General features: G+C 30.2%; 4 protein-coding genes and 1 long non-coding RNA gene across 6 annotated transcripts; 2 read left to right on the top strand and 3 right to left on the bottom strand.

Moving 5' to 3' along the window:
- Positions 1–927: 927 nt before the first annotated feature.
- LOC137812091 (uncharacterized) lies at positions 928–3,667 on the bottom strand. The gene is made up of 2 exons (XM_068613986.1): positions 2,771–3,667; positions 928–1,246 (listed from the first exon to the last, which is right to left on the bottom strand). Exons 1-2 carry the CDS (start codon positions 3,236–3,238, stop codon positions 1,202–1,204), a joined length of 513 nt encoding a protein of 170 aa, XP_068470087.1. The 5' UTR covers positions 3,239–3,667; the 3' UTR covers positions 928–1,201.
- A 9,338-nt stretch (positions 3,668–13,005) lies between these two features.
- LOC137812092 (probable ribose-5-phosphate isomerase 2) lies at positions 13,006–14,261 on the top strand. Its single transcript, XM_068613987.1, has one exon. It carries the CDS (start codon positions 13,235–13,237, stop codon positions 14,027–14,029), a length of 795 nt encoding a protein of 264 aa, XP_068470088.1. The 5' UTR covers positions 13,006–13,234; the 3' UTR covers positions 14,030–14,261.
- A 569-nt stretch (positions 14,262–14,830) lies between these two features.
- On the bottom strand, positions 14,831–16,860 carry LOC137812095 (uncharacterized). 2 transcript variants are annotated; one of them, XR_011081232.1, is made up of 3 exons: positions 16,690–16,823; positions 16,111–16,594; positions 14,831–15,419 (listed from the first exon to the last, which is right to left on the bottom strand). It is a non-coding gene; the product is annotated as an uncharacterized lncRNA (long non-coding RNA). The 2 variants fall into 2 exon arrangements; XR_011081231.1 differs by having other exon boundaries at positions 14,831–16,594; positions 16,690–16,860.
- A 415-nt stretch (positions 16,861–17,275) lies between these two features.
- Positions 17,276–17,953, top strand: LOC137812093 (uncharacterized). The gene has a single exon (XM_068613988.1). It carries the CDS (start codon positions 17,323–17,325, stop codon positions 17,794–17,796), a length of 474 nt encoding a protein of 157 aa, XP_068470089.1. The 5' UTR covers positions 17,276–17,322; the 3' UTR covers positions 17,797–17,953.
- A 2,556-nt stretch (positions 17,954–20,509) lies between these two features.
- On the bottom strand, positions 20,510–22,447 carry LOC137812096 (berberine bridge enzyme-like 8). Its single transcript, XM_068613989.1, has one exon. The coding sequence runs from the start codon at positions 22,345–22,347 to the stop codon at positions 20,752–20,754; it is 1,596 nt and encodes a 531-aa protein (XP_068470090.1). The 5' UTR covers positions 22,348–22,447; the 3' UTR covers positions 20,510–20,751.
- Positions 22,448–25,412: the final 2,965 nt, after the last annotated feature.

Genomic DNA, 25,412 nt, shown 5'->3' on the forward strand with positions numbered 1-25,412 from the left:
TAGACACATTTTATAATTTAAAGAAAAAAGCATTTACTTATCATTTTATTAAATAACTTAAAAATGAAGATATAGGGAACTTGATCTACGTTTTCTCCAATGCATTCACCAAAGTTGAGATATAATCATACAAAAAATAATTTAGAAGGACCTCAAAATGGAATTAACCCTTGTCCGAACAATAAAATTGTCGCAACATAATCAAAACCGTAGAAAAGAAGTTTGTAAAGTACATATTTATTGAAAATTCATAAATTAACTTTAGTAAAATCAGATTATAGCTCATTTGATTGATTTTTCCTACAGAGAATTAAAATAGGCTTGTTGTAATTTAGTTCCAAATATCTTAAACCTAAAATAGTAGTGTAATTGTTGTTCCCATAAAATGGCAGAAGATCTGAAGTTAGTATTCCTCGTTCGGAAATTAAATTTTGTTGATTGAAACTAGAATTTCGCTATGATCCACAAGATTTGTTTTTTGGCACAGGTTAATTCTGTAAGTCTGGATCTAAAATCACGTCAAATGGTGCAAGACGCGAAAGCTATATTTTTAACTTTGCTTACAACTTACTTAAGGTAATCATTTTTTTTTTCCTTTTTATTTTATCATTTTCTTCTATTTTGCGATACAAATATGATCATTTTATTCTTCAGATTTGTAAACAGTGAGAAAGATGGATTTGCATTCTTTTAAATATGAAAAGATACAATAGTAGTAGCATCCTGACCAAAAATTGTGTGTGTGTCATCATGCAGTCAAAAGAAGCATGCCACAATTAGTATATCATATTACTCATTACGTATTAAACTTCAAGGAAACACTTGATAAAGATGATGACGTTACAGTGGTTTAGATTATGTTCAATCCCTAGCAAGTCGGGAAAGTAATCATTCAACCCACATAGAAAAAGATCACGTAGAAAATAATTCAGGGTGACAAGGTGATGCAGGGATAGCATGCAAAAAGCTGTTATTTTTGCAAGACCCGACATTGCCATTCATTATTAAGCACGTTTAAATGTGATCAGAAACAGAAACTTCTGCAACAGACTTGAAGTTTAAGTCTCAACTTAAATATGTACATAATATATTTTCATAAGAGTCTCCCGTGAGAAATAACACATAGCAACCATACTCAGTAATGGAGGCACAGTAACATCTTAAAACTTCGTTCTATTATGCCATACGTGTGAAACGGGATCTACTCCGTGAGAAGCATTGGAATTTCATCTACTGGAGCAGGAAGCTGCAAGTACAAAATTGCAAAAGATTTATACTAGTTAGTTTTTCTGACTGCTTAAGAAAAAAAAATACCAAGACTAAAAGGGAGCAGGAAATATGCAGGGAAAATAAGATGCAGATAATATTAAGTTATACGACCATACCAACAAATTTGTGGAGAAACGTAGTTTTGTTTTGAGAGGTTGATTGTTCATTTACAAAGGTAACAGATTATTGAAAAGCTAGAAACAATACTCATATCAGATGGTATGATCAATAGTGTTTACCCTCAGACACAGAGGTTAGCAAAGGCTTAAGCATTTAGCAGAGGTTCAATTCATGACATATAACACCCTGCATTACACACAGACCATTCCTGATGTAAAAGTTATTGGACATGTGCCACCAGATTGAACCCAAACTAGAGATCCAATATGCACCCTCGTGAGCCTTTTGGGCATATCATGAGAGACTATAAGGATTGAGGAGTCCTAATATTTCAAGAGTTACTATGTATTCAAAGTTGACCCAGGAGACAGAACAGAACTCTATAATCTGTACCATTACTTCCCCTTGTCGGCATAATTAGAGGCTGCCTCAGAAATTAAGGAGCGATTAATATAAGCAGAAACTGCTTATAAGACAAGGAACTATGGAAGGGCAACTGGAGCCTTTCCCAACAGTATTGTTCAATGTTGTACCACTATCAAATAGATTCGTTTCACGGTTCCTTGTATTGCCCATAGGGCGTACATAGACTGCATTGAGACAATTCCCACACCTTCTAAAATACCAGTTTAGTTTTATTTTTTGGGTAACCCTGCAGTTAAGATACAGAATCCCATTTAAAGGGTTGAAGTCTGTTTGGTAAGTTACTCCAAAAACATACAAACACGTTTGACCAGAATAGATTTGTTTGAAACACACATATTTTCGAATCTTCTAGTTTATTTTCATATAATACTACATTAAATATTTAATTTGTATCTACAATAGAAAAGCTAGCAGCAATACTCGTAACAGATTATGAAAATAATTAATATATTATATATTATTGTATGTCATTCAATATATATTAACCAATTTTATCAACATCTATCTCATTTTAGAACTCACATTTTTCTCCAGCAGAACTCATTTTGAGTTGTTAACATCTCACAATGGACCACCCAATTTGATTTCCTTTGAGTTCTTCTACAATGGTAATATTGTTACCCGTGGAATACAGTCTGGAGCACTCCAATGGTAACATTATGCAAAAACTTGATTTAATGTTAAGAAGTCACAGTTGGAGAGGTTTAAGCTAACTTATGTTTTTACCAAACACAACCTTAACTGATATCTCCTAATCTTTCCCTGGACCTGAGATGAAAAGCCTAACCATGTGGATATACACATCTATTAAACACACACCCAATTATAAACGCTGAATTTGATCACATACATCTCATGAAACCAATAAGAGCCCAACAGAGGGGAGAAAACAACATCCAATTAAAGCTAATCCAGAGTTCCGGAAAAAAGGAGGGTTGAAAGAAGAAAAAAGAACCTTAATTCGGCGTTGAGCGCAAGGGGAAGAGGAGGAGAGTGATTTGCGGCAGGAATGAACGGTCTTGAACTGGTCAACGCTGAGTTTCTTGTTGATGATGCCAACCTGGAAGTAGATGTTGCTGGAAGGGGGCAAATCGACCCTGATCTCGTCGACGTTGAACCAGAGGAGAAGGCGCTGCACCTGGATGCCCTTCAGATTCGTGATGGAGCCATAGCTGAGTTTGCCGGTGATTTTTTTTTCGTAGTACACCAGGTACTCGAACTGTATGTAGCAGGGCTTCGCCAAAGCGACGGCGAATTGACCCTCCTCGTCCAGCGTGTAATCGGTGACGGAGTCCGGTAACAGACCACTGGGGAGCCCAAACTTGGGGAGCACCTCGTACACGCTCTCCTTCGCCGTGCATGCACGCGCCCAGAACAGAGCGATCACTGCCATGAGGAGCGCGTGGGATAATCTTTTTGCCATACCTGCAACCGGTAGAGAGAGACAGAGAGAGATTGCAGTGACCGGCGGAGTTACGATTCTCTGCTCTTTCTAACTCCCCGGAAGAGACTCCGTTTCAATTTTAAACACCAACAACAACCCCTATCTATAATTCCCAACTGTTGTTTTTACCAAAATATATTAATAAAATAACTAATCTTTATAACTATAAAATATACCATATTTAATGTCTACTATTTAGACGATTCAGCCATATTATTTAAATAAATAACTCATCGCCGTAATTAAATAATGCAATTTTTGTTTAAAGTTGTCAAACAATTCTTTTCAAATTACATTATAAATTTTGTGTTTCAACGCATGATTCATGTTTGGATTAAAAAAAACTTAAACATAAGTTTGGAATTTGAGCTTGTAAAAGTAATTATATATTCTTTCTTTTACAAAACTGACTTTTCAAGTGCAACGTAACAGTAATGTTGAGAATAACTTAACATGGGTATAAAATTTTATTTTTTTTTCAAATTGAGTTTTTGGAAATTCCAAACAAAAATTCAAACATAATCCAAAGTATATGTTGGCTTAAAGTTACATAAGTAATATTGTAAGTTTTAAAGTTTGAAAAAATTGCAAAGTTTTAGTAGTGCATGTTGCAATACGTGAAACAAGCGAGAAATATTTGTCGGTTTGGAGTAAAACTGCGTCTGAGAGGGAGATTTATAGACGTTGAATTTTCTTGATTTCATCTTTATGGTTCAAACTTTTTTATTTCTACTTATTTTTTAAACTATTCTTTATTTCTTGGACAATTATTTCAGCATCCCAATAATTACCATGTGCTCTCCTTAGATGAGACAAATATTCTTAAAATATAATATATTTTAACCTAATTTTTCTTTTCTTCACTCCACTCCTTACTCTTCTTCTCTCTACTCCTTACTCTTCTTCTCTCTACCATTATGGAATGTTTGTTTGAAATAGTTTTCAAATGGCATAATTCATAACTTTTTTTAAGTAATAATCTTCTATCTAGATTCGTTTTTTATTCTGTGTTAGTATTTTATTTATAAAATAAAATGATGTTGTCTTTTATAAAAATAATTAGAACTTTAGAATTTATTTTTTTTATTATTCAAATGTAGTGTTTTTTATTAAAATTATAAATGTTGGGTACACACGAATTTTATTACTATTTAAATTATAGTATCATATATGTATGTATTTTATTCTAAAATAAAAAAGATAAAATTTCTTTCTGTAAGACATTCCGTTATAGTATACAAGTTTTTTCAACAAAACATTTGAATCTGAATTATTTTCTTTTATTCTTCAGTAGTTGTTATGTCCACAACTTATTATGTACACATTGCATAATTTAGATAATCAAATTATTATATCTTTTACAAGTATAAAAATGTTATATCTCTTTTTATTTAAATCACTTGTAAAATCTGAATTGACATAATTTTTTACAATTAATTATAATTTTTTAAAACATAATGAAATTTCTTTAATATAAACATCCTCACAGCACTTTAATAATTTCTATCAAAATTTGTCATGAATCTATTATTTTGTCTGAGATTTTTCATTATAACTGTTTTTTTTTACATAATTTTTTTTAAAAAATTTATTTTTATTTAATATATCTCATTTTATTAGTATAATTGATTTTTTTTTATTTCATATGAATTATTTAAAAAATAAAATTAGTTTTTAATTTTTAAATTAATATTAATGTATTGTGTTTCCAAGTAAAATCTCACAAACAACTATATTTTTTATAAAATCATTATTTTAATGTGAACATCATCACATTCTCCGATCTCAAAACTAGCAATGAAATAAGAGGAAAAAAAATTCATAAAAAAAAATTATTTATATTTTCTATCATCATACAAATGAATAAAAGAGAAAAATCCTATTGTATTTATGTTTCCACTAATATAAATAATGAGAAATGCGACACAATTGCATACATGATATATTATCACTTAGTTCTAAAATGTGATCATTGCTCTTATAATTTAATATTTTATTATTAAAAAATACATGTTACGTGATTGAATAAAAAATAGTGGTTCTAATCAATCATTTATAACTATTAAGAAAGGAAATTCCCTAATCATTTTGTATATACATAATTCATTATCAATCATATTTTTATTAATATATTTTATTTTATTATTTTACCTTTCAAATTTTCATTTTTCTAACTTAATTAATTATTAATAATTAAAAAAAATACTTATGATAAAATTATTAAATTATTTATTTATAATTATTTGTATATAAATTTAATAATGTTTTTCATTTTATAATTATAATAAATAAATTATTTTTTTATCATAAAAACATGTGGGTTACTCAATGTGTTTTCATTTATATTATTAAGTATATAATAACATTTTTCTAATACAATATTTTATAATATCCAAACTCGTGGAACGCATGGGCGTAACCACTCAGCAGCTTTTAACTATCATCATTTTACATTTTTTTTTTTTAAATTCTTTTAACTATTCTTTTCATCAAACATTTTAATCCGTAATCATTCTATCGGTCCTTAAAACAATATAATAGCAAACTGAATACTTGTCATTTTGAAAAAAAAAAATAGTGATAAAATTATGCTATTTTGATTTTTTTAACGTTCTTTTAACATATCATTATTTTGTTAAAAATTAATATAAAATGTGTCCAAATTAAAAAAATTGACAGGAAGAATGCCAAAAAAATTATGAAATGTAAAATTCGTGAACGATAACATAATTATATACTGTTAAAAAATCATGAAATATAAACCAATTTTTAGATACTAAAATAATTAGTTACAATAGGAACTAAAATAGAGACTATTTTATAAACTAAAAAAATTTGATTTCTATTATTTTTTATTATTGTTAAATAGTTTCTAAATTGGTATCTAAGCAAGGTTTTAACTACCAATTATTTAGTTTCTACATTTGGTAGCAAAAACATTGGTTGCTAATTAGATACCAATTTAAAAATTATTTAACAATAATAAAAAATAATAGAAACTAATTTAAAAACCAAATTTATTTTTAGTTTTTAAAATGATCTATAATTTAGTTACTATTGTAACTAATTATTTTGGGTTGTACAAATTAGTTTCTATTTCATGATTTTCTTGTAGTGATAAATATGGTACGTTTTATATTGAGCGATTTAAATCTTATTGCAAGAAAAATAAAAATTTGGTAAATAAATAAATATTTATTTGTTGATTGTGTGGTTATTTAAATCCAAATTTTGAAATGTTCAAGTTTTTTTATAAAAAAAATGTTTTGTGTTAGGGTTCGAAATAAGAAAAAATGTGATTTGGGGTGAAAAGATGTTTGATTATAGTTTAATTCTGCATCCTTGTAATTGTCTCACAAATTATAATTTTTTAAAAATAAACATTTTGTACTTTGTGAATCATATGTGTTTCAACTTCCTAAAACTCCATTTTTTTTTCTCCCTTGGTCGATATTTGTTATGTTTCTCCTCCTAACAAGAATTTGGTAAAGAATATACTTGAAAGATCAAGGTTTTGAATACCTTGAAGTTAAGTAAAATAGCTCACTGGTTTAGATTTTCTCATTTACCTACCAAAATTTACTTGTGTAAAAAAAACGCATTGAATATTATTTTTGAGACTACATCAATGTTCAATCCTTTCGAAGAAAATCATCATATAACATTAACTAAGATTCCTTTGTTTTCTTATCTTACACGTTATCTTCAATTATGAGAAAATACTTCAATCCTTCCAACGTGCGATAGAAATTATTTCTATTCTATTTGTTCCTTAATCATTTCAAAAATCTACAATGATTCTAATTAATTATTTTGAGTAAGAAAATGCTTCAACGTCTTAATTAACTGGTTTTATAAAGTTTTCCTATTTCAAATATGGACAGACGTTTTCAAAAACAAGAGTTAATCGTATTTTTGATTCTATATTAATGAAATAACATTTCAAATGGAATAAATATTATTTCAGAGTTGGATATGTATCAACATTATAAAATTATACAAATATTAAAGGTTTTCTGAAATGCAGTCCTAACACAATAAAGGTTTCTAAAATGCAGTCAATGTTTATGATTTATCCAAACAGAGAACGTTTTTTAATTTAAATTAACAGTGTATAGAAGGTTTTCAAAATGAGACTCTGAATTTTACTGTATATGATTATGATATTATCTAATTGTCTTAATGATAATTACTGCCTTCAATAAATATTTACAACACTTAAGGACTTGCAAATAAGATCAGATCACAAATTTTCTTATAAAACATCTAACGGTAACACGATGGTGTCATAAGGTAATTCAACCAAAAAAAAATTAAATATAAAATATTCAAGCTTCAACGTTTAAATAAATATATATATATATATATATATTAAAAAAAATGTCATATATTGTTCAAGACGCACAAAAAATCATAAAAAGGAAAATACTACCATGCAAAATTTATGCAATCTTTGTCTATTCGAGATTCAATAGTCAATGACAAAAATACCTAAATATAGAAAAATTTCAAAGATTCAACATCAACGTAAAACTCCTTAAGACACACATAAAATGTTCGTAGCATATGTTTTCTTTAAGAACGTCTAATGACAAAATGATGAAGTGTAGAGCAAGATTTATGTTTTTTTTAGGGTTCATTAAATCACATAAATGATATAAATGATTATGTCATTCTTTTAACCTCTATTTCGTTTATGCTTTGTTTGAATTAGAGGTTGTGGAGAGTGAAAAGTTGAGGGTGTGGAGAAGTGGAAGTGTGAAGAAAGTGTGGAAAAAGTTGATAATGTTTGGATTGGGGGTTGTTATAGTGGATGTGTGAAGAAAATTTAATGAAAAACTTGAATGATGTGATAGTTGTGAAAATATTTTAATATATTTTGAATAGTATAAATTATAAAATTACAAATTTATCCTTGTATATAAATAAATAGGAAAATAAAATATTAATTAATTTAAAGAATATTTAAGTTAATTAAAATAATTAGTATTATATTATTGGTTTAATTACCTTTTTCGTCCCTATATTTATAGCCAATAGTCAATTTGGTCCAGTGGTTTTTAAAAAATTCAATTTGGTCCCTAAGTTTTTTAAAATGTATTGAAAATGGTCCTTTCTGTTAAAGATCACCAAACGGCGTTAAGTGGTGCTTATGTGGCAGACACGTGTAAGTTATGTGGATGGTGCTTACATTACTTTAGTGAATACTGAATTAGGGTTTAGGTTATTCAAATTGGGGATTTCGAATTTTTTATTTAGGGTTTCTAATAAGAGGATTGCTCCCCTGGTTGGATTCTGGGGTGCGCTTCCCTGCTTCGATTCGATTCGGAGGTGTGCTCCCCTTATTCGATTCGGAGGTGTACTCCCCTCATACCGAATGGAATCGCTGCCCCTTCACCACCTCTGGACCGCACCACATAATCGCTCCTCCAAATCGACCATGGGAACGCAACTCATCATCGTAACTCACGATCGCACAACAAAATCGAATGAGGAGAGCACACCTCCGAATGGAATCGAAGCAGGGAAGCGCACCACAGAATCCAACCAGGGGAGCCATCCTCGTATCAGAAACCCTAAATCAGAAGTTCGAAATCCCCAATTTGAATAACCTAAACCCTAATTATTCACCAAAGTAATGTAAGCACAATCCACGTAACTTACACGTGTCTGCCACAAAAGCACCACTTAACGCCGTTTGGTGATATTTAACAGAAAGAACCCTTTTAATACATTTTAAAAAACTTACGGACCAAATTAAATTTTTTAAAAACCACTGTACCAAATTGACTATTGGCTATAAATATAGGGATGAAAAAGGTAATTAAACCTATATTATTTAATTTCTATTACATTATGTTATATATATAATAATAAAGTATACTTTTTTGTCCATATGTGTAAAATAATCAAAAAAATATTATTAATTTTGTACATAATTTTGATAATTAAAATAATTGTAAGTTTCAATTATAACTTAAAAATTAATTTAAAACTGAGAAATAAATTATATAGATTTCATAACATTAACGTATGTCTATGTACAAGGTAAAAATATTAAAAGCATAACATTAGAAATTTATATTTTCATTTTGTAAAAAATAATAATTCTCATTCTGTAAAAATAATAATTTAAAATAAATATTTTTATTTTGTAAATTTCTTAATTTCATATAAAAAAAATTATTCATTAACAGCTTAACAAAATTAAAAAAAATCTTAACTATAATTTAATAATAAAATTTAAACAAAACAGATTCACACCTATAATTTCAATTCATATTTTCAATTCATATGGCACAAAACAAATATTCAAAACATTACAAAATTTTTACATAACAATACAAAAATAAATAATAAACTCAAAGACAATAATTGGTTTAGTATCATGACTATTTTAACAATTCACATTTAAAATTACAAATTAATTAACATCAATAACTACTTTACAATAATTTTAAAAAATTAAATTCCAAAAACAATAAACATCCAACACAATTTAAAAAAACCACACATACCTCAAGAGAGCAAACAAAATCACAACAGAAATTAACTCTCAACAAGAACAGACTGTGTTTGAAAAAAAATGTATTAAAAAATTAAAACATGAACATAACTAATTATGAAGTCCGTTTAAAACAGCACATAATCGATTATCCACACATTTAAGATGCATAATCGATTATGGCCACAATTCAAAAAGCAACATAATCGATTATCCAAAGCTTTAACATGCATAATCGATTATGTTTACACTTTAAAAATCAAAATAATCGATTATGTTATAGGATAATCGATTATCAACAGAAAAACATAGCCCACATAATCGATTAAGTTGTCAAAAAAAATTCAGATAATCGATTATGTATTAAGCATAATCGATTATGAACTATTTTAAATAGCATAGTTGATTATGTGCATGCTATTTTTCACCCATAATCGATTATGACTATAACGAAATGAATTGAAACCCTTACCTCAGCTCATAGATGAACGACGAAACTCAGTGAATCACCTATGTACTTACTCACGACCCTCTACAAGCTCCTATTTCAGCGCAATGCAAAGTATGAAAGCATGGAATCTCATGCTTGCTGTGCCATTTTTGTCGTGGTCCAATGAGTAGCCACAGTGTGCTTCAGAGTGAAAAGGCATGGGTAGTATTGTCATTGGCACCGTCCTACGTGGCTCTCCACATTACTTTCTCTCTTTTTTCTTCAATGCATGAAGGAACCAAAAAAACTACCGATTTCTCTTCACCCGCACCCTCAGTCTTCTGCATCCACAAAAGCAAACGTGGGTGGCACACTCCCATTCGTCTTCGCTACAGTGCCACCTTCCCATCCAAACAACACCTTAACGATATGTCATTTTTACTGAGTCTTTCGTTTAATATAAGTTTCCTTCAATTGAGGAAATTTCTTTCTGCACATCCATGTTTTCTTCCTGCACCTCCGTAAAATATGTAAAATGGCAACTTTGCGTTTTTCTTCATATTTTATTAACATCCATCTTCCCAAATATAAAAAAAAAAAAACAAATCGTTCACCTTCTGTACGAGGGTAGTTTTGAAATTGAAAAAGTATGGAGGTGCAGAAATAAAATATGGTGGTGGAGGAAGAAATTGCCATCAACTAAAGCCGAAATTGGGCTTTGATTCGAAAGATGAAGGCCGAAATAACTTTAAAGCCTATGATGAATTCATCACGGTGACTAATAGTAGAGAGAATTTTGTAGCCTCATTTCAAAGGTGTTTAATCAAGATTTCCGTTAACAAAAACAAAAAAAAAATCACAGTTTTTCATTTGATGTCTATTTTTTTTTTAAAGTAAATTATTTAGTAAACAAATTTTTGTTTGTTGAATATTTTTACTTATTTTTTCTTCTTTTATTTTCAACTGATTTTCTTTGGATTCCTTTTTTTTTTGCAGATATTTTCATTACTGCTTCTCTTGGATAGTTTAGCTTAGTTGTGTGGCCATATGCAATCTTACTCAATATTATTTTGCATTAAAAATTCAATCCACCTTTACCAATATCAAGATATAATTATATTTCTGTACCTTACAAAATACATATTGCAAACAAGCTTTTTATTTGTTTGTTTTTGGTAAAAAGAAGAAAAATGAAGATGAGATCAAAGGTGTGGACCAAAATCATTGACCAATCAGAAGAATATGTCCTGCAAAATAAATAAATAAAAACATTATTAAAATAGCTCCATGTTTATTTAAAAAAAAAGGAAAATGAATGGCCATTGGTTGCCTAGGATATACGAATATCAATAAGAAAAAAAAAGAAAAATAAAATAAGAAAAGCAATTTCATGTCTTCTTTATCTCTAAAAAAATGAAAATTTTGGTTTCACATTATTAAACACATATAAGGTTAAAATTAAATTTAAACAGCTTTATATAATGATCTGATTGAGCACAATGTTATTGGTATCGTGTCACAACAATCTGATTCGCATGTGCTCCATTCAAATGCAGAAAATGGAAGAATTTAAATTGAAGACTTGGAACATTGAACATTGAACATTGACCATGAAAGAGTGTTACGAATTCAAGCATGTGGGAACTTTAACTAAAAGTGTAAGAGTTGTAATATATGAAGAAGAGAAGTTACAAATTCTCAATCTTTTATCTTTTATACGAATTTGAGTCATGTTTTATTATTGTATAATTTTTATGGTAGATCTTCTTTTAAAAAATTCAATAGTATTATCAGAATCAGTAATTATCTGCAGTATAATTTCTTATAAGGAATTTTTTTTAATTTGAAAAACTTAGAAATATAAAATATATATGAAAAATGAATTAAAATTTATGAGTGATCTGATTAATGTGATAAAATAATATAAAATAATTTAGAAATATAAATTAGAATTAAAACTAATTTTAAATTAAAATTTTAGTATTCAATATTAATAAAAATGATATTTAAAATAATAAATATCAAAATTTAAAATTTTTCTATTATTTCAATTATTTATTTTATTGTAATATAAAATTATATTAATAATTAATAAAACACTATATATATAATTAATATATATTAGGAACTGTTATTAAAGGCTTTCCCACAAAATAAAAATAACTAACTTCAATATTTCTCTTCATATTTTTGTTTCTTCATGCTCTTTCGATTTCTTTTTCTTAATCAAGTAATCTATTTATATTATTTTTTATTTTTATCTTTTTTATTATTATTTTTATTTACTGAATTTATTTTTAATATTTTTATGTTTAACCTTTTAACTTAGTACAATATAAAAATTAGTCATATGATATTTTATAGACGAAGAGTTTCTTGCAGTTATACTCGGCCTCTCGATCATATAACTTAATAGTTTTTATTTTTAGATAGTAAAAAAACAATTAATTATTTAACATTGTATTACATTTTGTCACGTAATTTTTTTGAGTAAAAATACGCATGAATAAAAAAAGTATTAAAGTTAATTATGAATAAATTAAAAATAAAATTGTTACAAAGATTTTGTAATATTTAAATTCTTTCAAATAAATTTTATATTTTTTCTTAGAAATTTATTGAGACAAATTACTAACTTATATTTTAAAAAATGTAAATATATTACACTGTTTTCTCTCTTATGAGTTTATTATGGTTGAATTAAAGTTTAAAAATTATATAATAAGATTTATGTGTAGTTAATTAAATTAGAAATAGCTTAGGTTTATCCCTCCAAAAAAGCTGGGAAGCTGCATGCCTGCATTCCATGGTAGAATATCTTTGTCTCTGTCTCTTTCTCCCCTTACTGCGCATGTCAATTCCTCTTGAAACCACAAAAAAGAGTGTTTTTTCTCCATTACCCCATCTCTATATATACCCAATCAATCTCAACCCTCTCTAACCCTCCAACGCTATCTCTCTCCTTTCTGCTTCCACCACACGTTTAAACCTCTGGGCGTGGCAAGTTTAGGTCTTTCAACCATTTCGAGGACCCATTCATATGGCCATTCCCTACCCCCATTTCATCGCCACCGAGAAGGCCGCCATGGACGCCGGTCTCCTCCTCCCTTCCTCCCCCTCCCTCATCCTCACCCAAGATGACCTCAAGAAGATCGCCGCCTACAAGGCCGTTGAGTATGTCGAATCCGGCATGGTCCTCGGCCTCGGCACTGGCTCCACCGCCAAGCACGCCGTGGACCGCATCGGCGAACTTCTCCGCCAGGGCAAACTCAAAGACATTGTCGGAATCCCCACCTCCAAGATAACCCACGAGCAGGCACTCTCCCTTGGCATCCCCCTGTCCGATCTTGAGTCCCACCCCGTCGTCGATCTGGCCATCGACGGTGCCGACGAGGTTGACCCTTTTCTCAACCTCGTCAAGGGTCGCGGAGGCTCCCTCCTTAGGGAGAAGATGGTGGAGAGCGCGTGCAAGAAGTTTATTGTTATTGTTGACGAGTCCAAGCTCGTGAAGTATTTAGGGGGAAGTGGATTGGCCATGCCCGTTGAGGTTATTCAGTTTTGTTGGAGGTTCACTGCTGAGAGGTTGCGCAGGCTGTTTGAGGAGGCTGGGTGTGTTGCCAAGCTTAGGACTTTTGGGGAGAAGGAGGAGCCCTTTGTCACGGACAATGGGAACTTCATTGTGGATTTGTATTTCGAGAGGAGTATTGGGGATTTGAAGGCTGCCAGTGAAGCAATTCTGCAGCTTGCTGGGGTGGTGGAGCATGGCATGTTTCTGGATATGGCTACTACTGTTATTGTGGCAGGGGAACTTGGCTTGACGATGAAGAATAAGTAGTTGTTAAGGGGGAGGGGATTTTAATGAAATCCTTTTAGTTTTGTTTGTTTTGGGGAGGGAGTTAGTTTGAACAAGTAGAAAGATTTGTTGGAGAGCTGATTATTAGAATATTAATCTCATGCAATGGCTGTTGTGTGGTATTGAATACACCATTTGTTATTCAATTGACAGTGTTTAACACTGTCTTCTCTTCTCTTGTAAATGCATATTCAAAAGTTTAAAATGGCTGAAATTAGAAGTGTGGTACTAGCTGTCATCATGAATCTAAAGCCCTAAAAACAAAATCAAATTGCCTTTTTATATGGACAAAATGTTCAGCCTCACCTTTGTTACTTCCCTTTATCAACTGATTTTAATTTTACATTCTATACTTCACTATTTGCATTTGACAAGGGTAAATGTGTGGTGGTTTCTGGCAAGGATAACTTCTCAAACACTTCTCTTCTTTGGGGCCGTTTGCATAGAGTATCCAAAGAACAAGGCAGAGCACAACACCAACTAAACTAGGTCAAGTCCTACATTGTTAATGTTGAGGTTGATAATCTTGAGGTATTGGTTAAATGGAGGACAGTAGCTTTAAGTAAATTTTGTGAATGCATTTTTGACAAGATTGCAATCTGAAGGCTAAGTAAAGGTGGGTGTAATGTGCATAGCTTTCATTCAATGTAGCTACTATCTGCAAGTAAATCTCTATGGAACCCTGCCAACTGTAGTACAAAGTTATTCAACAGACTAAATGAGATTCTATGTATATCATTAGCAGAAATCGTAATTAGAACAGAATACAAAATTTTATAACAATTGAGATACTACTTTTCATCAGATTTCCTATGGGGCCATGGGAAATAAAATAAAAATAGTGACATGTAAAATGTTTTACTTTGCCATTAAACAAATTGTTTGACAAGCAGATAGAGTTCGTAGCAATCTGATTTTTTACCACTTCAGCTTCTACCGAGAATCCAAAGCTTAAAAGAACTAACATTTCTCTCAGTACCAACACACTTGGATTCTTTTATTGGAGGGGGCAAGGGGAAAGAAAGCCACCAAGTGGCAAAGCTCAATAACCAAGTGATGAAGAAAATTACTATCAAGACATTGGCGAAAGAAACCTCCTGATCTCTACATTGACGCTCTTGAAACTGAGAGTCAAAAGGGTAGCATAAAGGTGGCATTAGAAACCAGGACTACCTTGTGGTTATATTTAGGTTTGCAGCATTATAGATTAACTCATTGACAACATTTGCAGTGTTGGTGACCACTTCCTTACTTTAGAAGAGTGCTTTGTTTGTGATACTCTGATCAACACACGGAAGGACATTACTATGAGAGGATCCGGTGTGGATTTGCTATCCATTCTCCCATAGCCATACAGGTATAAGAAATTGCACTGTAATAAAATAAATTACTCATATCAGGTTTGGTTGTTAATGTTAGCTTTTGAACGTACAGAAATTCCCATAACATAAAGATAATTGGGTGTTAATAGGTTAAACTGAGAACTATTAGATATAATGATTTATTAAGAAACATAAATCCTCCACAAAGAATGAATGTGGTGGCAATTGCAACAAGTAACCATCCAGTGATAACAAATCTGCAAAACATTTAAAAAATCAGACAGTAGAACACAACAAGGACCTTTTATATATGGGGCATGATAAATGTAGGGAATATACAGAGATGTCCCCACCTAACCACTTTTAAGCAATTTAAACAAGATTACCCATTAACCAAAAATATTAAAACAGGTTTGGAGAATATCTCGTATTAACCATGAAGCTGAAGTATGGATCCCCTCCAAAAGGCACATACTAGCAAAAGCCTAATACAGGTAGTATCAATAGGAGATGATTCCGTATTTTTCATTAATTGCGAATTTGTTATTTCATATATACTCAAGTTGACTTGAAGAAACATTGTTAGAAAAAGAGGAAGAAATTCTCAGATGTGAGGAAACATTGAGAGAGAAGAGTAAGAAAATCTTGAATTGAAAACCTGATAGTCTTGGAAAAATCATCTCAGTCTTAGAAGAACAATAAACAAACGCAATATCAATAGACATACACAGACATACTTACATGAGGATTGCGTGCTGATATCCAAGGACAGAAAGGACTGTAAAAACTTAGTATCCACACTTGAATCTGTGATGAATAAAACTTAGAGCTAGCAGCAGTATACAGAAATTTCACATGTATCGTGCAGAAACCAAATCTCAACATTTTCACAGATTCTGTTACCGAATTACATGAATTTGTATTATTGGTTATGAATCATGCAAATAGCTTATTAAAGAATTTTTTTCCCATATCTATGGTAAAGGGGAAAGAACAAGGAGAATTTTGAGGAAATAAAGCATCCCATGAACAAATTAACAAGGGAACATGGAAATAGAGACTTAAGCAGCAGCAACAGTGAATGATTGACAAATCTATTGTGAGTGATTAGATCAATTGCCCTCTATGTTAATTGCTCATCCCCAGCATAGATGAATCACAAGCGCCAAGCCAAATGAGATAAACCACAGGGCAGAAAGAACGAAAACAGCTGCACCAGTGAATCCTACAGATTTCAGATATAATGGTTAATGGAAGTCAGAATAATAGAATCTACTAATAGGTAGAAGAAACAGCATAACTGAACAATAGGATCCATACATCAAATTTGACACAACCTTCCCCTTGTAAGCAATGTTGTTTCTAGGATTTTAAGTTCATATTCGATTTTATTATCTCAACCTGAACCAAATTTGAATCTTACTGGTTCTCAAATAATCAATCATGTTGATCAAAATTTATTTTTCCATGTTTCAAAGTTAATCAATTAATTCAAATAATAATTAATTATATTGATAAAAAATGTTTTCACGTTGTGTAAATAATTCATTGCTCTATATATAAAAATTTATATTTTTCACAAAGTAATTGATTATGATTAACAATAAAACTTTAAATACTAGAGATTATAATTAACAATAATAAATTATTTCAGTCAGTAGTTATAAAACATTTTCAAAAAGAAAAGTCTCTCAATTTTCTCATTTCAATACTTTTTAAAAAAATTGTAAAAAAAATAATATTACACCTTTCTAATTTAATAATTTTTTTACTTTTAAAACGATATTAAATAGAAAAATATAAACAGAAAGATGATAACTAAAAAAATAAAAACAAAATAGTGATGGGAAATTAAAAAATTTGATACCCATAAAATTGATATCCACCAACTCATTTCTATTATGTTATAAATATAAAGTTTGGTTGATAAATTGGAGAATTGACTCTACCGCCATGTCCCCACAGAGGCTAATGTTGTTGTCAGCATTCCTAATCCTCTTCTTCCATGGAGATCTGGAATCAATCACAGCATCCCCAGATATCCACGATCTTCTCCCTCAGTACGGTTTCCCAAAGGGTCTTCTCCCCAACAACGTCCTCTCCTACACCCTCTCCTCCGACGCCTCCTTCCTCCTCCATTTAGATGCCCCCTGCTACGTCTACTGGGAGGACCAGCTGGTCTACTACGACACCCTAATCAAGGGCACCCTCACCTACGGCTCCGTCTCACAAGTCTCGGGGATTCAGGGCCAGAAACTCTTTCTCTGGCTCCCCGTCACCGGAATCAAGCTCCACCAGGATTCCGGCATGCTTCAGTTTTTCGTCGGACCTTTTTCACAGACACTTCCCGCCACCGACTTCCAGGATGTACCTGGCTGCTCCCGCAGAGGATCGCTGCTCACTCCAAATCTTTTCCTTCCTCTGTAACACTCCTGCTCCTATCTCTTCTTCAAAATTAAATACTCTTTCATTTCCAATTCCTCTATCTTTTTACACTTTCCATTCATCATAAACTGAAAGCTCCTATCTGTAATGTCCCTTTTATCATCAGTAAAATTGTAAAATTGTCTCTTCATAGGTAAAATTTCTCCATAAATATTTAAAATAATACATTTATCAATAAGTTCAAACTACTTTTTAATAAGTTACAAATAAAAATTGTAAAAATATTATATAAATTAGTTTATATATAAACCAATTTTGATATTTATCCATTGTTTTGTTTCCGGTGATTAGTGTTCACCCAAAAGAAAAAGAAATGGTTTTTGTATTTCACGAAAAAAGCAAATAAATACGATTTTGGATTCTTCGATGAAGTGATTTAGATTTGCAGAGAAAGTACAACAAAAAGGTGGTTTTACCATATTAGTTTTTGCTTTTTTAAATAAACCGTGTCATGCAAATCTAACTATAAATTGTTTTGAATTTATAAAATAATTATAAGTATAAAAAATATTTAAATAATACTACTTTACATATATTTTACATATAATATTTAATATTTTTTTTTAAAATGCATAGAGATATATTTTAAAGTTTAGAAATTGCCTCTTATTTTATTTATTTTTTGAAATATGTGGTTTTATTCATGCATGGATAACTAAATCTAAATCTTGAGATTAATATCAGTCTAGTTTTATTTTGTGATTGCAAATTGTCTAACTAGTTTTAGAATTAAAATTAGAAATTCATTTAATTTTGATGATTAAATACGGATTAGATTGAATGAAACTTTAATTTGATTAATTGAATCAATTAATTGTTTAAATTTGGATGTGAATATTTAGAGAATTATAATAAGAAGAATTTGTTTTTATATTTGTTTTTATTTTAACTTATAATTTTGGTTCGTGTTTTACAATTTTACATCTGTAAATCCTCAAATTAGTTTGTAACAAGATAATACTAAAAAGTGAATACAATTAACATGCATCCTATGAGAATCGAATTGTTTGTATTTTATAAAATAAAATTTAAAAATACTAAGTATCTTTGATTACAAGAACGACATTAAAAAATCATTCTTATATGAGAAAAATGTTTGTTACATGTAAATAAAAATAAATATAAAGCTCACTCTTATAAACGTTTATTCTTATCTTTGTGTTAAGACAAAAGTATAACAACACAATATTTTAATTAGTGCTTAAAATATTCAAATATAAAATATGATCATATTTTATTTATAAGATAATAGATATTTTAAAACAACTAATTATGTAAGACAAAAAGGATTTTTTTGACAGACAATACAACATTATGATGTTTTTCTCAAGTGTGAAAAGATCATATAAAAACAAATGAAACACGCACTAAACATTAGACGATACATATAAACTAAGCTAACCTAATTTTTAAATAAATATCCATATGTTTTTTTTTATGATCCCAGGTGATGTTTGTCCATCAAAGAAATACGTTAAATATTGAATTTAAAACAAATATTGAAGATATTTTGAGATACGAGTTAAAGTTATTTTCTTCAATCAACCTCCAAACACAAAAAGTTTTCAACTCTGACATAACTATCTATCATTTAAGATATAGACTTAACTATGAATTGGTGCAAAATACTATGTTACCTAGCGAGATAAACATTGTTGGTCATCAATGATGTTGTGAAGAAAAATAAGCACAAATCAAAGCTGCATTAAATGCAACGGTCACATTAAAACTTGTTAGATACAAAGCAAACATGCATAGAAGTTGAAACTATTCAATGACTATAAACAACCTCTTACTTCTTCCAAAGTCCATTGAAAGTTTTCCATCTAGAAGAATAAGAAGGAAAAAAATATACTATGTCAAATTGTTGCTCAAATTAAGAGCTCTCTTTTAAGTGAAAAGATCACAAATTACAACATATCAAAATGTTGATTTAGAATAAACCTCACAACTTCATATAAGGATCCTAAAGTTTAAAATAAAAACATTGTTTAAGTACTTTAAAAATATCTTAGGGAATCTACATATCTTTAAATTAAAATCACTTAAAAGATTTTTTTACACATTTTTCCTAATTATAGGGATTAAACTACAATATTAAATTTTTACAATTACTTTAAACAAATTTTTATATAACTTCACAAGTAAAAAGCATATTTAACCTAAATAAATTTGTACCACTTTAGAAACCCAACTTTTGCCTTAACGTGAAGACAAATAGAAAAAATCTCTTCATGTCTCGCAACTTTCTCTGTTTTTTCTTCTTCTTTGGATTCAAACCATACCAATCACATGCTAAAACTGTGAGAATCAATAGTGATCTTTCATGAACCAAGAAGCCACTCTACTGCAAAAATCTCTCTCTATATATATATACAGACACTAGGAAAACAATAACCCATTCATAGCATAGAGTTTTATCTTATCTTCTAAGGCCTTTACAACTGACAGTGGCATCAACAAGAAGAGCATCAATGAAAGTTCAGATAGGAAGAAGAAGAAATTGATGAGCAGACAAATAGTGTTGGAGAATGAGGGAAGACATCAAAATGGCTGATGCATTCATCAACAACTTCCGCTAACAGTTGAAGATTGGGAGAGAAGATAAACAGAGGCGCATGAATGATTTGAGGATAATGGAATTGCTACAGCGGCTAAATAATAATATGTTTGTTACTACTTCACCCAGGACACATAAAAAAAGTGTGATTATTTCTTATAGCTCAAATTTATCTAAAAACTAAGAATAGTATACAGTTGATATTACAGAAGACCCTCGAAAGGGAACATACAATTGCAAAACAAATAATTCTCTATCCAATCAAAACTCATGGCTAATTTGTATACTACTGAACTGGTTTTCCAGGACATTGCTTGCTTCTAGAAACCTTTTTGTGTTGAATCAAACCTTTATTCTATACCTCATCAACCAATCTTCTATTCTGACATTATCCCAAGACTAGATGCTGCAAGTGATGGTATACTCTGTTCATATCTGAAAAAATTGCTTGGATCTACCCTTGTCTTTACCTCTACCAGTCTATCAAAGTTTCTTTTGAAATACTTTTCACCCCAGACCCTAGCCTCTGCATAAGTAGCATTTCCAGGTCCATTAACCCCTATATCAACATCTCTATAGTTCAGATATGAACTTCTAGGTGACTTTGACACATAGGGTGTCATATAATCATAGAGCATCCGAATCAGATCCAAATATCTATTAGCAACATCTTCACCCTCCTCTTTCCAATTCACAGAGTACTGAATTTTGTATAAGTTACCAGCCCTGTGTGGAAACGGTATTTCCATCTCAGAAATCTCACCCATTCTCCCACCATAGGGGTTGAGTGTGAGAACGGGTTTTTCTAGCTCCATCATTTTATTCCATACCCCTTCAAGGCCAGTTTTGGAAATAGGTTGCTGCACATAATCTGATTTCTTCTTCAAGAATTTCTCAGGTGTATCATGCCTTTGAAGCAGAACATCAACCGATGTCCCCACTGGAAAGTTGTCCCAAAACAACACCGAATCGATCCAACTCATTTCAATGCAGTCTTCACCAACCAAACCCAATTCAGGGAAGCTATCACTCATCACACGAAGCAACTCTTGTGCATTTCCAAGAAACAAGGCATTGAACTTGGCTCTTATTGTCTTCTGACCCTTCCTTTTGACAGGACTAAGAACCACTCTAATAAACAAGTCATCATGGATGTTATCAGCAACATACTGCCATCGATGAACAACATCAGTGGCCCCTTGTTCCAATGTTTTTAGAACTCTAAAAACTGTGACAACCTCAGGCACAGGAACCAGCTTGATTCTCCAAGACACAATGACCCCAAAGCTAGCACCCCCGCCTCCTCTAATCCCCCAGAAAAGATCCTCCCCCATTTTCTTCCTGTCCAAGACTCTCCCTTCAGCATCCACAATCACAGCATCCAAAACATGATCCACAGAAAGACCAAATTTTCTCATCATGTTCCCATACCCTCCCCCACTGAAGTGTCCTCCAACACCAACACTGTGACACACCCCAGCTGGGAAACCATGCACCTTACTTCTTTCAGCAATCCCATGATAAAGTTCACCAATCGTTGACCCGGAGTCAACCCACACAGTCTCATCCTCCAAGTTGACCTCCACTGATCTCATGGCGAACATGTCCATGATCGCAAACGGGGACTGTGAGACGTAGGAAAGGCCATCATAGTCATGGCCCCCACTTCTTATTCTGATCTGAAGTTGGAAGCTTTTGCAACAGATGATGGAGGCTTGGATGTGGGAGATGTGAGTTGGGGCCACGATGAACAATGGTTTACGAGTAGAGGGGGAAGTGAATCTGAGGTTTCTGATGTAGGAGTGCAAGATGGGAATGTAGGAGGGGGTGTTGGGGAAATAGGTGACACCGGAGATTGGATGAGAAGGGTCGGAATGAAGAGAAAGACACTGCAGAATGGCGTCTTCAATAGGATCTGAGGCCGCCATTAGAACAGACACTGCGAGAAAAGCTAGAATCCCACAAATGGACATCTTCTACTATGGGAATGCTTTCTGGTTCATCTTTCACACCAAACAAGAAAATTATCTTTCAAAATCTTTATCTTTTTTAATGTTTTAAAAAAAAACTATAAAATATATTTAATCTGAAATATCATAATAAAGTTTATATTCACACAATGAATCAATTTTATCTCTACGGAATGAATTTTCTAAAATAATTTTCTTGATTCGATATCATTGGTTAGTACTAGTAGTACGTGTTGCTTAAAATTACCAATGCTTTATCACCATGTTTTTAATGTTTGGCTCAATTTTATTAAGTTACAACTGTTTATATATTATTTCCCAAAACCATAGCCCTACCTTCGATTACCACTCTAAATTATTATTATTATTTTTTTGTTTCAAAGGTTTTTCTTTTCTCCTTTTTTCTTCTCTTAATTGCAATTTTCTCTTCCTGTTATTTCTTTATTTTATTTTATTTACTCTTACTATTAATAAAAATTATAATTAAGTTTCTCAGTTTTTTAAATTACATCAATATAACTATTCTCAACTGATTAATAGGAAAATAAAATAAAATAAATATTAATGATTTTGGTTTATCAATTGTTTTTTTCAAAATTTATTTCATTCAAGTTGAATTTTGTTGTTCGTATTGAGAGATGTATTTTATAAATCATAGTTAGTTGTTTGTTATCCTATGGATCTTAACTGATATTGTCTAATTTGTAAAGTTTATAATTTTCTCAACTAATTTCAAGTACTATGAGTAAATATTTCTTTATTTTTTACTAAGATTTTAGATAAATTTATTGTATCTTTAGGTTAAAGATTAATATATACTATAATCGACTTTAGATAAGTTATATTATCTCTTAACAAGAGATCATACTCATTATCGATACACGACCTTTAGTCTAAAGACGAACAGGTGAAAAAGAGGTTTATGCAATCCAAACCCATAAATAAATAATAACATAGATTATGCCTGTTTGGTTTATGGTAGTGTATGAAAACATTATATTGTCCAGTATGACATAAATTGCTTAATCAATTTATGATCGTGTTTACTCTCAACATTTTATCGATTGTTCATATTCAAATTAGCATACAGACTAAGATTCAACAATTATCTAAGTTAAGAAAAACAATTTTACCCGTGTCACATGAGCTTGGACTTTAAGGAAATGTTAGAGAGTTATGTTGGTACTACTTGATGAGGTCAACTTTTGTAGATACCGCGTGATAAAGTTTATTGCATGATAAGGTCAGTTTTTGTAAATAATGCATGATAAGATTGATTTTGGTTAGATAGTGCTTGATATGGTAAACTTTTGTAGATGTTGCCTAACAGTGTCAATATTTTAATGTTGTGACTAACCAAGTGTTGAGATTGATCATAATCAACAATTTTATCAATCCAAACAAACTGGGGTCAAAGCTTATCGTAATCAACAGTTTTATCAGTCAAAATTAACAATGCATTAAAAGTCATGTTAAACGATGTTATGTTTTAATGTTTCTCTCTTAAAATTATATTTTCGATTGAAAGTTGTTTTAGAATTTAAGATTTAAGAACATACAAACCGATTGATTGTATTTTATTCGTCAACAAAAAATCTAGATTTGAGTTATTTGCATTCAAAATAGAAGGTTACTTACATCGAATATTTTAAAAATCAACAAATGCTAAAAACAATACACTAATGAAGTGTGTTTGTAAGATTGAAATATGTAATAATAAGTTAAACGAAATTAAAGATAATAAAAAAGTGTATTGAAATATAACACAACAATAATAAAATTAAATATTTTTTAACTTATAAATTAGCTAATTACTTTGTAACTTGTAAGTTAAAAGTTTTTTAAAAAATACTTTAAAATACTTAATAACAATTTTATATTAGTTAAACAAATTAATTATAAGTTAATAATAGCTACATTATTGGTTATTGGTAGGATGATAACACTATATGATATGTGCAATTGGTATCTCATCCATATTTTTTATATTGTAAATTTTAAATGTAATAATATTGTTTACAAAGGAATTAATTATAAACGACTATCATGTGAAGTAATATATATTTTGTTTTACTATGGTGAATTCATTAATTAAAAATAATAATTGGTGATATGTGATTTGTTTGTCACCGTAACTTGGACAAAAAAGGATTAATGACTTTTCAAGAGTAACGGTATTAAAAATATTTACACCTAGTTATTTTAATTCAAACCTCTACTTTATATATACATCTCATGCGTTTATTTATTTTTAATTATATTTTAAAATTGTGACAAACTAAATCTCATGTATTCTGTGGTGTTAAATGAGGACGTTCACTGAAAATAAAAATGAAGTTTGTAGTTAATTTTAAAGATTATAAATATAAAAAACTAAATACTTTTTTTTTTATTTATCAAAAAAAAATTATCTTTAAAAAAACTCAAGTCTTTTTAACTTCTTTATCTTTTTCTATATATTATTGAAGATCCTCTTCCTTATTTCTTTTAAGTTTGCAATTTAGGAGATAACTAAGAATGAGTCTAAATCAAATAAAGAGAATCTGAGGTAAATTTTATTTCTTGAAATTTTAATTTTTTTTCTTGGGTTGCATGTGGTTTTGAGTATATGTATATATAGTGGGATCTTTATAAATATTATATTTTAATTATTAAAATTGATAAATTTTTTAAAAATAATTAAAATGGGTGGATCGAGCCAACATTATACGAACTCAATATAAAGATTATAAAGAAATGGTATTAAATTGACACGATTTTAATATAATCAACATTTAATTGAGTTTTTAATATGAATTACTAATTTTTTGTAATTTTTTTTTAAATTATTTATTTTGATAATTATGATGTAAAATTAGATTATATTGATAAAAAAATAGTCATGGTCTGACCAAAGTTGGTGAATTCTATGTAAATTGAGAAGTGATTATTATTTTTTGTTTGTTAGAATTGGTTTTCTAAAACCAAGTTAAATGATATATTTTACTCGACCATTGAAGTTAATTTTGAAATTTAAATTAGGTTAGAAAAGTATAAAAGAATTTATTAAACACAATGTTAAGGGTATA

Source organism: Phaseolus vulgaris, chromosome 2 (genome assembly GCF_000499845.2).
Source record: "Phaseolus vulgaris cultivar G19833 chromosome 2, P. vulgaris v2.0, whole genome shotgun sequence".
Classification (NCBI taxonomy): domain Eukaryota; kingdom Viridiplantae; phylum Streptophyta; class Magnoliopsida; order Fabales; family Fabaceae; genus Phaseolus; species Phaseolus vulgaris.